General features: G+C 41.2%; 1 protein-coding gene across 1 annotated transcript in view; it reads right to left on the bottom strand.

Annotated features, from left to right (window-relative positions):
- Positions 1–16,009, bottom strand: part of LRP1B (LDL receptor related protein 1B) — a 1,639,960-nt gene that overhangs the window by 758,576 nt on the left and 865,375 nt on the right. Inside the window, 1 exon segment of the mRNA XM_030210865.1 lies at positions 13,155–13,304. Within this exon segment, the coding sequence (XP_030066725.1) occupies positions 13,155–13,304 (150 nt within the window).

The following is a 16,009-nucleotide window of genomic DNA, read 5'->3' as shown; positions in this document are numbered from 1 at the left end:
CAAGGGTAAGTGCTAATTATTGTTGCCTATTACCCACATATATGTTACTATTCTATAACATATGTAGATATTTCGTACCTTATCCTTGGCACTTATTTATAGAATCGCCTTTCAAGTGTTTTTTTCTTTCATAAGATACCCAAAATGGCATGCAAAAAAATTCATATGAACATCTTACACATAATTTTCTCTCTGAGGCTGCTCTGCGTGGTTCAATATGTATTCTTTCATCAAGAACTGCATGCAGGTCACTGATAGAGGGGATGGTACATTTGATGAGCTGCTTTGAAAGTGAAATGCAACATGTGAGTTGTGCTCTTAGAAAATAAATGGAGATCAGGTGGCCTCTGTGATTTCTTCTACTTGCTTTTGCTGTCTAATTTTGAATAGACAGCAATTGTCGGTAAAGGCAATACTGACCTTTTTTCATCTGAAAGTTGCAGAAATTTCAAAGAGCTATTTATAACCTGGAATTCTCCTTTTACATAAAAAGAAGAAGATCTTTCTTTTTAAAATTCCCCTGCAAATGTCTTTTGACTTATCAAGAAGCAAAGTATGTTTTTTGGGATTCTTTGCAGTTATTATTATTATTATTATTATTATTATTATTATTATTATTATTATTATCCCAAACAAGCTCAGGTTCAATGTGGCTTACATTCAAGAAAAATACATCAAAATATAATACAGTCAGATAATTAATTATAAAATGTTTACATATTAGTAATAATTGTGTGTATGTTATGAAGCTAGGCTAGAGTATTGGTTATGTTGAAACATATAAGAAACGGCAACATTAGTTTATTGTCTTTTGATAAGATATGTACTTAATAGAAAAGCCTTTAATAATTTACAGAATCACAGATAATCTTTTAAGTACCCTAACTGCTTGGGTAGAGAATTCCAAAGATTGGTACTCTGACATGTTGTCAGGTTCTCAGGTTCAGAGCCCGCGGGGCTGGGCTCTGGAGCAAACGTGAGCCCTTGGGCTGCTGACGAGGAGCGACAGCAGCAGGAAAACCCACCAACCAACATTGGGTAAGCACACCGGCAGGGACTGCAGGCACTGCCCAGCGGACCGGAACACACTGGACTGGAGCACACCAGACTGGAACACACACCGGACCGGAACACACTGGACTGGAGCACACTGGACTGGTCCCCCGGACTGGAGGACACAGGACTGGAACACGGGACTGGAGCACACTGGAATGGTCCACACAGCTTCACCTGCACTTAGCTACTAAGCCCCCCAGGAGTTGAGCTCCTGGGTTCGAGTAGCCGACAGGACTTACTGGACGACACAGGGACCAGGACTAGAACAAGCTGTAACTGAAGTGCACCTAACTCCTAAAGTGACCAAAAGTGTTCCTAAGCCCAGCACCAACAGAAAAGCTCCTAAGCCCTCCACTAACAGCAGTGCTCCCAACAGAAACTAACAGGGGTGCCCCTACGCTCTACACTAACAGAAGTGCAGGGAAACCACAAGGGAAAAGGAAGGGAAGACAAATGCCAGACCTTAACACTGGTACTTCCTAAGCACCAAGCTGCAGCAGCTAAACATGGGTTCTCACCCTGGTGCTTCCTAAGCACCCAGCTACAGCAGCTAAACACAGGTCACAAGGAAAAGCGGGGAAGCACAAGGAAACAAGCAGGAAAGCCAAATACCCAAACAACAAAAGGTGCTTCCTAAACACTTACTAACAAGGGTGCTCCCAGCACCAAACTCCAGCACTGCACTAACAGCAGTGCTACACCCCGTAACAAAAGGGAAAAACAGGGAAGTCAAACACACAAGTCACAAGTGCACACTGCACTAAACTAACCTGGACCTAAAGCAAGTAGCCAGAAGCAAACGTTGCGAAGGCCCTGAAGGAAAGAACCCACTTCCTTATCAAGGCCCTCCCAGATGATGTCACACTCTCTAGACCTAGGCAAAAGCACACTGACCCAGAGAGGCCCAACCCACATCAATGCAACACCGTGAAACACTTGAAGCCAGTACACCCAAAGAGAGTTAGAGCAACTCAGACTACCCACACAGGTGCAGTATAGTGAGACAATTAACCCCATGCTGCTGGAAGCTGCCAGCACAGAGAGACAGAGCCAGCTCAGAAAGGACAGAGAAAGAAACAGAAGCCAGCTAAGAAGCTGACTCCCAGGAAAGAGGTAAGTTTGAGAGGGGTTCAGACCCCAATCATAACACATGTGAAGCCTGCAACAAGGATTGATTTGTAAGAAAGACCTTTGCAGTTTGGATAATGGAGTATGAGGTATTCTCTAGATGTTTTTACTGTATTACGTGAAGGTAAATCAATTAGTTGCTGCATGTAGGAGGGAGATAAACCATACATGATTTGGTAAACAGTCATGCATATTTTAAATGTGATCCAGGCATTTATGGGAAGCCAGTGAAATTTAACAAGAGAGCAGAAACCTCAAAGTGAGGATTCACTGTATATAAGGGTGGCAGTACTATTTGTGCTGTTTGCAATTTTTTAAGCAGTGAGATTTTAATAATCACATATATGGCATTACAATAATCAAATGTGGATAGTACCACAGATCGGGTGATAGTACGAAGTGTGCAGCTTGGGAAAAAAGGATGCAATCTTTTTTTAACTTACGTGGTATGGAAGATGCTCGAGACCACCTTTGAGAACTGAGCTTCAAATGATAATTGCTGGTCAATGGTGATGCCCAGAATTTTCATCGATTGATCTAAGGCATATGTTGTGTTGTCAATAATGATGTTTTTTTTTAATGAAATGGGTTGATAGGGTTTGGTAAGTATGAGGAATCTAGGGCCTTGTTTATTAAGGTGCAGTAGCATTTTTTGTGCACGTTAAAAATTAGCATGTGCATCTAGCGTTAGTGTGTTAATTTTTAGCATGCGCTATAAACGCTACCATACCTACAGTGCAGCTTAATAAAACAGGGTCTTTAGTCTTTTCTCTAATTTGAGTTTGAATATGGATGCCCAAGATTCCACCAGATCTAAACTGGTTTTAATCTCATATATAATTTCTAGTAATTCCCTTTTGAAGGGGATATAAATGGTGATATCATCAGCATAGATGAAGGAATTACATCTGTGAGTCTCCAGTAAGTAACACAGTGGTGCCATCATGATATTGAATAATATGGGGGATAAAGGAGAGCCTTGTGGAACCCCACATAGAATCCCAGGGTGAGGAGATATGACCTGATTGTACCACTAATATCAAAGTGGTCTAATAAGTATAACAATATTATATGGTCAACTGTGTCGAAGGCACTGGACGTATCAAATTGTAAAATTATTATTTTTCTGCCCATTCTCTACTGTTTTCTAAAATTTGCAATAAGGGTAGTGAGCACTTGCTAAAGGATGGCTGGAATCCTGATTGTGTACTATGAAGGACAGAAAAGGCCTGCAGGAAATCCATGATATGACTAGCTACTAAACCTTACATCATTTTTACCAATAAAGGAATAGAGACTATAGGTCTGTAATTAGATGCTTCGTGTCACATTTTCCAAAAGCAGGAACTAGGATCGTGAGCCCTTGGGCCACTGCCGAGGAGCGGCAGTGGAAGGCAAAACCACCCCACACAGGGATAAGGCAGAACTCTGACAGGGCCAGCTAGACTTCACCTGCACTTGACCACCGTTCCTCAGGAGTTGAGCCCCTGGGTGCAGGTGGCTGGAAGGACTTGCCGGACAGGGCCGGAACTGGATACCAGCAGGATACACTCAGGGACTAGAGCACACAGGGAGGCTAGGCAGAATACTAGACCAGGACTCTCAGACTAGGGACAGAACTGAAATCTGCAAGCAGCTACTGAAACAGGGAAGAAACACTGATAGACAGGAGACAGAACTAGAAGCTGCCAGGCAGCCACTGAATAAGAAACATAGACAACCTAAGAACTACACACCAAACTACAAACAAAGACTGTGGAACAAGCAATACAGTAAACAAGCAGTACAGAACACAAAGCTACACAAAGACTAAACTAGAATCAGGCAAGAATACAGACTATAAACTGGACTAGGCAGAAGTGCAGCAAGCACCAACAAACCAGGGCCTTAGGTGATGCAAAGGCAAAGCAGAGAGTTTCCAAATGGCTAATAAGCCCATCAGCAGCGGAGGTTCAAGCTGCAGCAATCACCAGGCAGCTACAGGTGCTGTGCAGGCTCAAACAAGACAAGCAAGTCTGGCAGGCCAGAAGATCCGGACTGGACAGAGCTGAAAGTCTGGAACTGGAAACAGCACACAGACAATCCAATGCAGCCACCAGGTCTGGCCACCAGAGGGCAAGAGGAACACAAACCAAAACACAGGCAGAAGCATACTGAAACACAGAGAGGCTTAACACACACAGGTGCAGTATAGTAGAGTAATCAGAGCCATGCTGGAAGCAGCCAGCACACAGAGACAGAGACAGAACTAACTCAGGAAGGACAGACAGAAGCCAGCTTATTTATTTATTTATTGCATTTGTATCCCACATTTTCTCACCTCTTTGCAGGTTCAATGTGGCTTAGAAGCTGACTGCCAGAAATAAGGTAAGCCTGAGAGGGGTCACGACCACAGACATGACACTTCGATTCTACTGGCCTTGAGATTCTTTGGGATAGGCATTTTAATTATTTTACCATCATTTTCAGGGAATAGTCCATTTGATAACATGAGGGACAAGTACGATTGTACGCAAATGATAAATAGGTCATCAGCTGACCTTAGAAGATAGACGGGACATGTATCTAAAATGCATTGCAATGTTGCGTACTTGGATAGAAAAACTTTTACCTGATCCAATGTGAGAGGGGAGAAGTCAGACCATGTTCTGTCTTCTGGGTGGCATACAACAGAATTGACAGATATAAGAATGTATTTGTCAATATTGGTGATGAAGCCTTTAATTTCTTATCGAATGTTGTTAATTTTCTCCTCAAATTAATTAGCTAATTGTTCTGTGGAGGGAGTAGATTCATTGGTTGCAGTCGGGGATTGTATTTTAAATAGACTGTTTACCAAAGCATAAAGCTTTCTGATATTTAATGTGAACCCACCTACATATCTAGTATAATAATTAGTATTGGTTTTTTAAAAATTCTATACTTGCATTCTCTTAGTAATTTTCACCAGCTGTTCCAATTGTCAACTGTTTTTGCTGTTCTTTCTAGATGCCTGCATAATCCTTTTGCCTCTAATAGTTCATCATTGAACCATGGAGACAGTTTTTTGGCAAGTCTAATCTTTGTTTTGCAGGAGCTTCATTTAAACGATCTAAGCATATAGTGTTCCAGTTATGTATGGAGTTTGATGACTGAGAAATGAAGGTATTTTAGAGGGATCAATTTTACCTCTTGATGTGAAGGAGGAGACCTGAGCTTTTATTCTTGATGCATTTGTGTCTTCTTCCCAGTAGAGTGTTAAACATAACTTATTATGATTGGACCATGCAACAGGAGTTCATACAGGGTTAGAAATAAATAAAGAAGTTTGTTGGCTCAGTAAATTTGTATGTTAATAGGTCTAACTGATGGCCTTGTTATGGGAAGAATTTACAAAGGGAGTAGAGAATTGCCATTTTTTAAGGAAATCTAGGAAACATTTAGCATGTAGGTCTTCCAGTTTGTCTAAATGGAGATTAATGAACTCAGTGGATGACCATTGTTTTTATAGTTATAATTAGAGGAGTAGAACAGTTGTAACTGTTATGTTATGTTAGGGAGTTTAATTCCTGACTAAGGGGCCCTTTTACTAAAGCTTATCGCAAGCTTAGCATGCATTAGTGGACATTAGTATGTGCTAAGTAGCACATTATCCCCCTAATTCTATAAAAGTTGCCAAAAATATGCATGCGTATTTGGGCATGTGCACAATTTGTGTGCACAATTTAACTGAATAACAACCTAATTAGTGCCAGTAATTGGCCTTTTAACAAGCAATTATTGGCACTAATTAGATTTAATTGGCATTAATGCATGTAAATTTAGCCATGGAATCTGCACCTAAAATTTACATGTGATCTGAAAAAAGGGGTTCAGAAATGGGAAATCATGGGCATAATGGGGGCATTCCTAAAATAAACGTGCATTGTTATAGAATAATGCGGATAGATGCCTAATATACATGCATACATTTTCACCACATTTCAGTTGCTACAATTGGCCATTGCTAACATTAGGTGTGATTCTCGGGCATTCACACTATTCTATAAACCATGCCTAAGTTTAAGCGTGGCTTATAGAATAACGCTTTTCTGGCACCAATGTTTTGACACCATATACAGAATCTAGCCCTAGATTCCTATGGGCTTCTTAGAATTTAGCACAATAAGGGCCTCTTTTATCAAACTGCACTAGTGGCGCCATGTAGCAATGCCGACAGAGCCCATTCGAAGTGAATGGGCTTTGTCAGCATTGCAGCACCAGGAGCCGCTAGCGTGGCTTAATAAAAGAGTCCCTAATTCTGTTAGCATGTGCTAAGCATTAGTAAAAGGACCCCTAAATGTCTAATTTTTTTTCTACATAAACCTATTAGGCTTCAATTAAACTGAGCTGAAGATTATTAGTTTTCTGGTATAGTTTGAATTTATGATTTTGTTTTTTTATTCTTTTCTTTTTTCGGAAATAAGTAATCAATAGAAATAAAACAAAATAAAACATGGAAAAGAAAATAAGATGATACCTTTTTATTGGACATACCTTCAATACATACCATCCTACAATCAGATTCAAAATTGACTACTCCCCAAAAAAAGTTGACATAAATGATGAGATGGTCGACCTTAGAGATGGTCGTCCCCAGTTTTTGGCGGTAATGGAAACCGAGGATGCCCATCTCAAAAATGACCAAATCCAACTCATTTGGTCGTGGGAGGAGCCAGCATTCGTAGTGCACTGGTCCCCCTGACATGCCAGGACACCAACCGGGCACCCTAGGGGGCACTGCAGTGGACTAACTGATGCACTAACTGAACGGAAAAAGCCCTTCCCTTTCTGATCCCTTAGCAATTCGGAAAGGAACGGACATGCATGAAGGCAATCACATGCAAATGAGCAGCTCACTGTTAGCTCATTTGCACACGATTTCCTTCCTAAGGAGGGGAAGCCAGTGCAGAGCAGCCAAGCATTATGCATGGCTGCTCTGTGTGTGCCAAACATGGCTTCATACATGCAGACAAGCTACGTGTATAATAGCCGTCTACAACCTTAAATAAATTGCCGTCTACAACCTTTGAAAAATACAACCTTTTCTACAACCTTAGAAAAATACAAGTCCAGGTGAAAACGTCCAAGTGCTCGTTAGGGACGTCTTTTTTTTTTTTAGAGTATGGGTGAAGGACGTCCTTCGCTATGCCTCCATCCCTGCGATGGCAGTTGAGGACATCCTTTACCTTTGCTATGCCTCTGTCCCTGCGACGGACAATGGCAGTTGAGGACTTCCAAAATGTGGATGTTTCTGTAAGAAGGATATCCATGCCTGGATGTTTCTGTGAAAAGGATGTCCATGCCTTTGCTATGCCTCTGACACCCCTTTATTTATTTAGATTTTGGATCAGACGTAGCAGCACTGGGATTTGAACTGGCCACCTCTGGAGTGTAAGACCAGTGCTCTAACCACTAGGCCACTCCTCCACTCCTCTCTTCCACTCCACTCCACTCCCTTGAAATTTGGCCGTCCCTGTGTTGGTGGGGGGGCAGTTCAGGACATCCAAAATGTTTGAAAGAAGGACGTCCATGCCTTCGTTATGCCTCCACTGACATACACATACCTCCCCCCACCCCGCCCCGGGACCTGCATATTGCTGCGATGGACCTGAGTATGAGATTTCAGGCTGGCAAAAAAAAAAAATTAAGTTATTTTTTTCAGGGTGGGAGGTGGTTAGTGACCAATGGGGGAGTCAGTGGAGGTCATCCCCAAATCCCTCTGGTGGTCATCTGGTCAGTTCAGGCACCTTTTTGAGGCTTGGTCATAACAAAAAATGGACCAAGTAAAGTCGCCCAAGTGCTCATCAGGGACGCCCTTCTTTTTTCTATTATCGCTCGAGGACGCCCATCTGTTAGGCACGCCCCAGTCCCGCCTTCTCTACGCCTCCAACACGCCCCCGGGAACTTTGGTCGTCCCCACAAGGGGAAGCAGTTGGGGACACCCAAAATTGGCTTTCGATTAAGCCGATTTGGGCAACCCTGAGAGACGGCCGCCCATCTCCCAATTTGTGTTGAAAGATGGGCGCCCTTCTCTTTCGAAAATAAGCCTGATAGTAGCACATTTAAAACAAATAGGAGAAAATATTTTTTCACTTAACCTATAGCTATACTGTGAATCTTGCTACTTTTGTGGACTTTATCTGGTACTTGTGACCTGGACTGGCCACTGTAGGAAGCAGGATACCAAATGGACCTTTGGTCTGACCCAGTAGGGAAATGCTTATGTTCTCTTTCACTGCCTTGATATCATCAGACATTATCACCCTGAGGTATTTTCCTAGTCTATACTCGTGATATTTTATCCCCACCATTCCCCCTATCACATACAGCTCCTTTGGATTTTTGTACACCTGCAAAAAAGGCCTTTTTTGGCCGAAAATGGACGTGCAGCAAAATAAAAATTGGTGCATGTCCATTCTGGTACCGAGACCTTAAAGTTACCAATTCAATTAGCGGTAAGGTCTCACGCGTTAACCGTGTGGTAATTCAGCATGCGTACAATACCAGTTACCACCTGGTTAGCAGCATGCACTGGAAAATAACATATATTTTCCGGCACGTGTAGCGGACGTGCATAAAAAATGAAATTACTGCCCGGGCCATGCGGTAGCCAGGTAATAGTTCCAAATTGGCGCGCATAGGCGCCTACATGGCTTAGTAAAAGGACCCCTCAAATTACAAAACAGCATAATAAAACAGCAGCTAGATCCAGATGGATATTAGGCTGCAAAGAGAGACAGAAATAGCCAGTACAAAGAAAAAAAGGAGGTGATGATGGCCCTGTACAGGTAAGTATTGAGGCTTCCCTTAGAATATACTGTTCAGGTTTGGTGTCTGTTTGACAGAAAGGACAGACTTAACCTTGTGGTGATGCAGAGAAAGTCTGCTAGATCTGAGACTCTGTTTACTAAAGTGCAAAATGACATACTTTTTGTGAAAAGTCGCACAAAGTGGAACAATGTGGATAAATTAGATAAACTGATAGAGAACAATTTTCAGGCAATTTATGTAGGTAGAATGCATTTTATTTATGCAAATGGCTTTGAAAATTGTCCATCCTACATACAGCTAAAAATACTTCCCTTATTTTATCACACATACATTTTATATGCATTTTTGTGGAAACATTCCTGATTTGTGGTTGTGCTGGTTTGCTCAGGAGTAGCAAGAACTCATATAAAGGGTCATGGATTTGATATACTGTCTTTCTGTGGGTACAATCAAAGCAGTTAACATATGTTATATGCAGGTAATTTTTCTGCCCCTAGGGGACTCACAATCTAAGTTTTTCTACCTACGGCAATGGGAGGTTAAGGGGTCCTTTTACTAAGGTGCACTGAAAAATGGCATGTGGTAGTGTAGACGCGCAGAATCATTTCTCAGTGCACCTACAAAAAATGCCTAGTGGTAAAGTCTTAAGCGGTAACTGGATGGTAATGACCTATGCGCATTAAATGCCACTTGGTGCATGACCGATACACGTGTCCGAACATAAAAATAATTTTTCAGAATAACGTATTGGACTCACACCAAAAATGAGGGATTGAGTATAACATTGGGGTCAGAGTAAGCGTCGACGTCTTAGCAGGAGTATCGTAGGTGATCTGGTGGAATTAAGCTGGTCCATTAGGGTAAACTTGCTTGAAAAAATGGGACTTTAACATTTTCCTGAAAGGTAAATAGTTATTAATAGCTCGGATGGGTCTTGGGAGAGCATTTCAAAGTTGACTACCCAGAAAGGAGAAACTGGATGCATAGTATGTTTTGTACTTGACACCTTTGCAGTTTGGGAGGTGTAGATTGAGGTATGTTCACGATGACATTGTTTTATTTCTAATTGGGAGGTCAATCAGGTTGTTCATATAACTGGGAGATTCTCCTGATATGACCTTATGGATAATTGTATGGACCTTGAAGTATATTCTCTCTTTGATGGGGAGCCAGTGAAGCCTTTCTCGAAGGGGTGAGGCGCTTTCAAATCTTGACTTTCCAAATATAAGTCTGGCTGCCGTGTTCTGGGCAGTCTGCAGACTTTTCAGGAGTTGGGATTTACATCCAAGGAAAACACTGTTGCAGTAATCAACCTGAGTGATGACTGTGGATTGAACCAGGTTCCGGAAAGTGTTCAGTGGAAGATTACTACTACTACTACTACTACTATTTAGCATTTCTATAGCGCTACAGGCATACGCAGCGCTGTACAAACATAGAAGAAAGACAGTCCCTGCTCAAAGAGTTTACAATCTAATAGACAAAAAAATAAATAAAGTAAGCAAATCAAATCAATTAATGTGAACGGGAAGGAAGAGAGGAGGGTAGGTGGAGGCGAGTGGTTACGAGTCAAAAGCAATGTTAAAGAGGTGGGTTTTCAGTCTAGATTTAAAGGTGGCCAAGGATGGGGCAAGACGTAGGGGCTCAGGAAGTTTATTCCAGGCGTAGGGTGCAGTGAGACAGAAGGCGCGAAGTCTGGAGTTGGCAGTAGTGGAGAAGGGAACAGATAAGAAGGATTTATCCATGGAGTGGAGTGCACGGGAAGGGGTGTAGGGAAGGACGAGTGTGGAGAGATACTGGGGAGCAGCAGAGTGAATACATTTATAGGTTAGTAGAAGAAGTTTGAACAGGATGCGAAAACGGATAGGGAGCCAGTGAAGGGTCTTGAGGAGAGGGGTAGTATGAGTAAAGCGACCCTGGCGGAAGATGAGACGGGCAGCAGAGTTTTGAACCGACTGGAGAGGGGAGAGGTGACTAAGTGGGAGGCCAGCAAGAAGCAGATTGCAGTAGTCTAAACGAGAGGTGACAAGGGTGTGGATGAGGGTTTTTGGTAGAGTGCTCGGAAAGAAAGGGGCGGATTTTACGGATGTTGTAAAGAAAGAAACGACAGGTCTTGGCGGTCTGCTGGATATGAGCAGAGAAGGAGAGAGAAGAGTCAAAGATGACCCCAAGGTTTCGAGCTGAGGAGACAGGGAGAATGAGAGAGCCATCAACAGAAATAGAAAACGGGGGGAGCGGGGAGGTGGGTTTGGGGGGGGAAATGAGAAGCTCGGTTTTGGTCATATTTAATTTCAGGTGGCGTTGAGACATCCAGGCAGCAATGTCAGACAAGCACGCTGAAACTTTGGTTTGGATGCAAGGTGAGATATCATGGGTAGAAAGGTAGATTTGGGAGTCATCAGCATAGAGGTGGTAGGAAAAGCCATGGGATGAGATTAATGAACCAAGGGAAGAAGTGTAGATAGAAAAGAGGAGGGGACCAAGAACAGAACCCTGAGGTACGCCGACAGGCAGAGGGATAGAAGTAGAAGAGGATCCACCAGAGTGAACACTAAAGGTGCGGAGGGAGAGGTAGGAAGAGAACCAGGAAGGACAGAGCCCTGGAATCCAAGTGAGGACAGGGTATCGAGAAGTATGCTGTGATCGACAGTGTCAAAAGCAGCGGAAAGATCAAGAAGAATGAGGATGGAATATTGACCTCTGGATTTAGCCAGTAATAGGTCATTGGAGACTTTAGTAAGCGCAGTTTCGGTTGAGTGGAGAGGGCGAAAACCAGATTGTAATGGGTCAAGAATAGCATGTGAGGAGAGAAAATCAAGGCAGCGGCGGTGAACAGCACGCTCAAGTAATTTGGAGAGAAAAGTTAGGAGGGAGATGGGTCGGTAATTAGAGGGACAAGTAGGGTCAAGTGAAGGCTTCTTAAGGAGAGGTGTGACCACAGCATGTTTAAAGGCAGCAGGGACAGTCGCAGTGGAAAGTGAGAGGTTGAGAATGTGACAGATAAAAGGAATAAGAGTAGGAGAGATGGCATTAAGAAGGTGGGTGGGAATGAGATCAGAGGAACAGGTGGTACATTTTGAGGAAGAAAGGAGAAGTGTAGTTTCCTCAATAGTAACTTCAGGAAAGGAGGAAAGGGAATGAGGGGAAGGAGAGAGAGGGGAACGGACTAGTGGAGGGAGAGCTGGTGAGGTAGAGAAAGCAAGGTTTATCTTTTGAACCTTGTTGTGAAAGAATTCAGCAAGGGTCTGAGGAGATAATGAAGGTGGAGTTGGGGGAGGGGGCACCTTGAGGAGAGAGTTCAATGTGGTGAAGAGATAGGATTTCACTCGCTTCAGGATCCACATCATATTAAACATTTTCTTTGTGATCAGCTTAGCGTGGTTATCGAAGGATAGATGACTATACATTTATCTAAGTTAAGAGAAAGCTTTTCCAGGAAGGAAAATTGTACTTGCAATTTTCCATGAAAATTACCTGTAGACAAAGGTGTTGCAAGTGTCTGTGGTATTTTGTACCCACAACAGTATTCAAAGTGAAAGAACATATAAATGTTTGCTTTGAAAACTGGGTAAAATCAGTGGGTGGAAAGTACTTATGTACTTTGTTCTGAAATACATATCTTGAAAATTGTCTTCTAAAAAATAGTGGATTCTTCCTTCCAACTGTCCTTACCAGTGAGAGTCTCTCAGAACCATAGAATCAACCTGCCTTAGGACACCAAAGCTGACAGGGAGACAGCGTAGAATTTCATAAGATTTATTATCCAATCAAAGTAGATTGAAATAATCCTAAAACTTAGTCAACATACCATGCACTCTCTAACATGCTTTAGTCCTTTATGACCATTCCCCAAATAAAAACTACAAAACTTTCTGACACTCATATATCTGTTGACCTAGCAAGAACTATAGACTATATATATCATAATGAAACTATTTTAACCATTATATTTGGAAATGTGTCATTACACTATGTTGCTTGATCAAAGTAGTCACTCGGAGTAGTTTGATTTTGTCTGCAGGCAGCTTTAGAATGCATGAACTGGTAAATGTATATTTTGAATGTACTACTTCTGTTAATGGAATAGTAAATTTTTCAGGCTTTTAACAAGTCATCATTAATGAAGGTCCAATCAATATCAATCATCAAGGATAAATTACAACAACAATTGTACTCACCCATAACGGTTAAGGCTGTAGCTTTTGTTAATTCTTCTTTCATTGACTCTATTACTTCTAAATTACTACCATCCAGGTTGCATCTATTTATGGTTCCATTTCCTGAGCTGATCCAATAAAGCTTGTTCTCAGCATAGTCTATCGATAGACCTGTAATCAAAATATACAACTTAGACAAGCTTATAGCCACTTAATTGTAATATCCATTTGTTATTCCGCTGAATGAGACATTCATAGGCAGGTGATTAACTTCCCAAATTAAAAATCTGAAAGAACAAATCACAGACAATCAAATGATTTATGTTCTGATATTCATTTTAATGACGAAACAGAACAAAACTGATACATTTGTATAGGAGATAACTATATGAATTGTTGTCAGAGGAAGGTTTTTTTTCAAAAATGTTAACACCATTTAAAATGATATCAGACTCACCATTCAAATATTTGAATTGCAGAGATGATCCTTTACCATATTTGAGAAGTATCCAGTATAAACAAATATACCAGTTAAACCAAGTTTATGAAACTAAAAGACATGCTGATAATAATAACTTAGCTTTGGTGGCTTGTAGTTCAAACAAAATATCACCTAGCTATTGATGGCATTTGCCACATGATATGATTAACCCATAAACTATAAGAAGTATTGATGTACACATATAAAGATATAAGGCAATAATGCATACTTAGTTGTAACCTCATTACTTCAATGTTTGCAACTTAATATAAACTATTCAGAGCAGCCATTACAACCCTAGCAGACAGGTTGGGCCATTTCTGTGTTTCTCTGCTGTCATATACTATGTTATTTTGTTACTATATGATACTAAAGGCAAAGCAAACACAGTGGGGATGACCAAGCAAATGAAAAAAAAGGGGATCTGGTACACAGAAGTGTATTTTATTAAAAGGAAAAGTGCACCATTCTCAGATCATCGGGTACATAAGGACTGAACATAGGCCATGTTTCTGCGCTACTGCTTGTATCAGGAGTCCATACGTTCTGAGACAGTATAATGACTTGAATTAGTAAACTTCTATAACCTTCTGAATCAATAGATTTAATGATGTCTCTATATTGTAGAATCACAAAGCAATATCTCTATAGTACACATCAACAATGGAAACATTCAAAAGCTCTAGTGCGAGTCATTGATGTGCTGTGGATTTTGTGCATACCTTTTGCTGCATTGATGGCAATTTCAAAGGTATTTACCTGTGTAAATAGGTACTGTATTTAACCAGGTCAAATGGCCTAACTACAAACAATCTTATAAGACAGGTGATTTAGGCTTTTAAAAGGTTGGCAATTCCTCTATAAGTTGGCTGTCTGAAAATTGACCTGCTTTTTGGTGGCTAAAAGTCTGTGAACATTATAAGCTCTGTTATACGTCTTTGTTAGATAAGACATTACAAAGTCTGTCTTTAGGTCAAAAGAGGAAAATTACATGCATAGATTTCATTTTCAGCAAGAAGAATATATTGACTTATAGATGATCTTCTTGCAAGAAGGGTAAAGCAACATTAAATGTACCCTTGCATCAGCAATAGCATTATGTGCTGGTAAGTTACTCGTTCAATGCATATAAGTTGGTTGGTAGACCACATCAAATATGCCAGGTTAACATATATAATTTATAAAGAAAATTAGTTTTTATTGGCAGCCAGTGTACCCGTAACAGCATATGGATATTCCATAGATCAGCCAAGCAGTTGTATTTTGGAGTGATTGAAGTTTATGTAACACGTCAACTTTACATCTAATATATATAATGTTATAATAGTCTATGGGACTCATTTTCAAAATGACCCTCATTTTGGGGGTCATTTTATGAAACTGCAGCAAAAGGAGGCATGCGCTGGGATTGGCGCATGTTTTTCACATGTGCCCAGGCCCCCCCCCCTTTTACCGCAGTGGATAAAAGGCATGGTTTTTTATTAAAAAATGGACATGCGGCAAGTTGAGCACTTGCCGCATGCTCTTTTCAGGTAGGAGCACTTACCACCACACACTGAAGTGGCGGTAAGGACTCCTGCACTTTCCTGGCGGTAATGGGGCAGCATATGACACTGCCCAATTACCACCAGATACATACCAGAGCTACAAAAATTAAAATGTATTTTTAGTGCCGGAAATGGCACATGCTGGAGATGGGTACTACCGCTGTGCAGCTGCAGTAGCCCAGCAGTACTTCCCTTTGGACTTCCTGCTGCTTTGTAAAACAGTCCCTTAGACGTACATAGTTTCATAGTAACTTATGGAACTTTGTAAGTCAAAGTGCTTTGAAAATACATCTCTATGTATGATAAACTTTGAACTACTAGCTGAAATGTATCTAAAGAAATATAGACTCTGATTCTAGACACAATTTCCATAATGTTTTAGAAACCTTAGTAATTAAAGTCAGAGCTTGAGATTCAAATATTAGAAAATTATCTATAGTCATTCCTAGGATTTATAAACTCATATCTACTTTCCAAGTTATTACATCAATTACAATATCAACACTAATGGGATTAAAAGGACTACTAACTATCAAAAACTTTGTCTAACATTTGCATATGCACCAACTCTGCTCACACCAACACTCTCTCCTCACCTAATACATTAAATAAAGGTCCAAAAATTAACCAATAATGGCAGAACCATGGCTGCGGCTTTATTAACATTTCACAATAAAACACAACCACAGGAATGAACAAAGTTGACGGGGGCGTCAGAGGCGTGGTGAAGGCGGGACTGGGGCATGTTTATCGGCCAAGGAGAGATGGGCGCCCTCGGCCGATAATGGAAAAAAGAAGGGCGGCAATAGCGAGAATTTGGGCCGCTTTTTCTTTTTACCCTTTTTTTC

Source organism: Microcaecilia unicolor, chromosome 7, assembly GCF_901765095.1.
Source record: "Microcaecilia unicolor chromosome 7, aMicUni1.1, whole genome shotgun sequence".
Classification (NCBI taxonomy): domain Eukaryota; kingdom Metazoa; phylum Chordata; class Amphibia; order Gymnophiona; family Siphonopidae; genus Microcaecilia; species Microcaecilia unicolor.
Note: the sequence above shows the minus strand (reverse complement) of the source record. Positions and strands in the feature narration are given on the sequence as shown.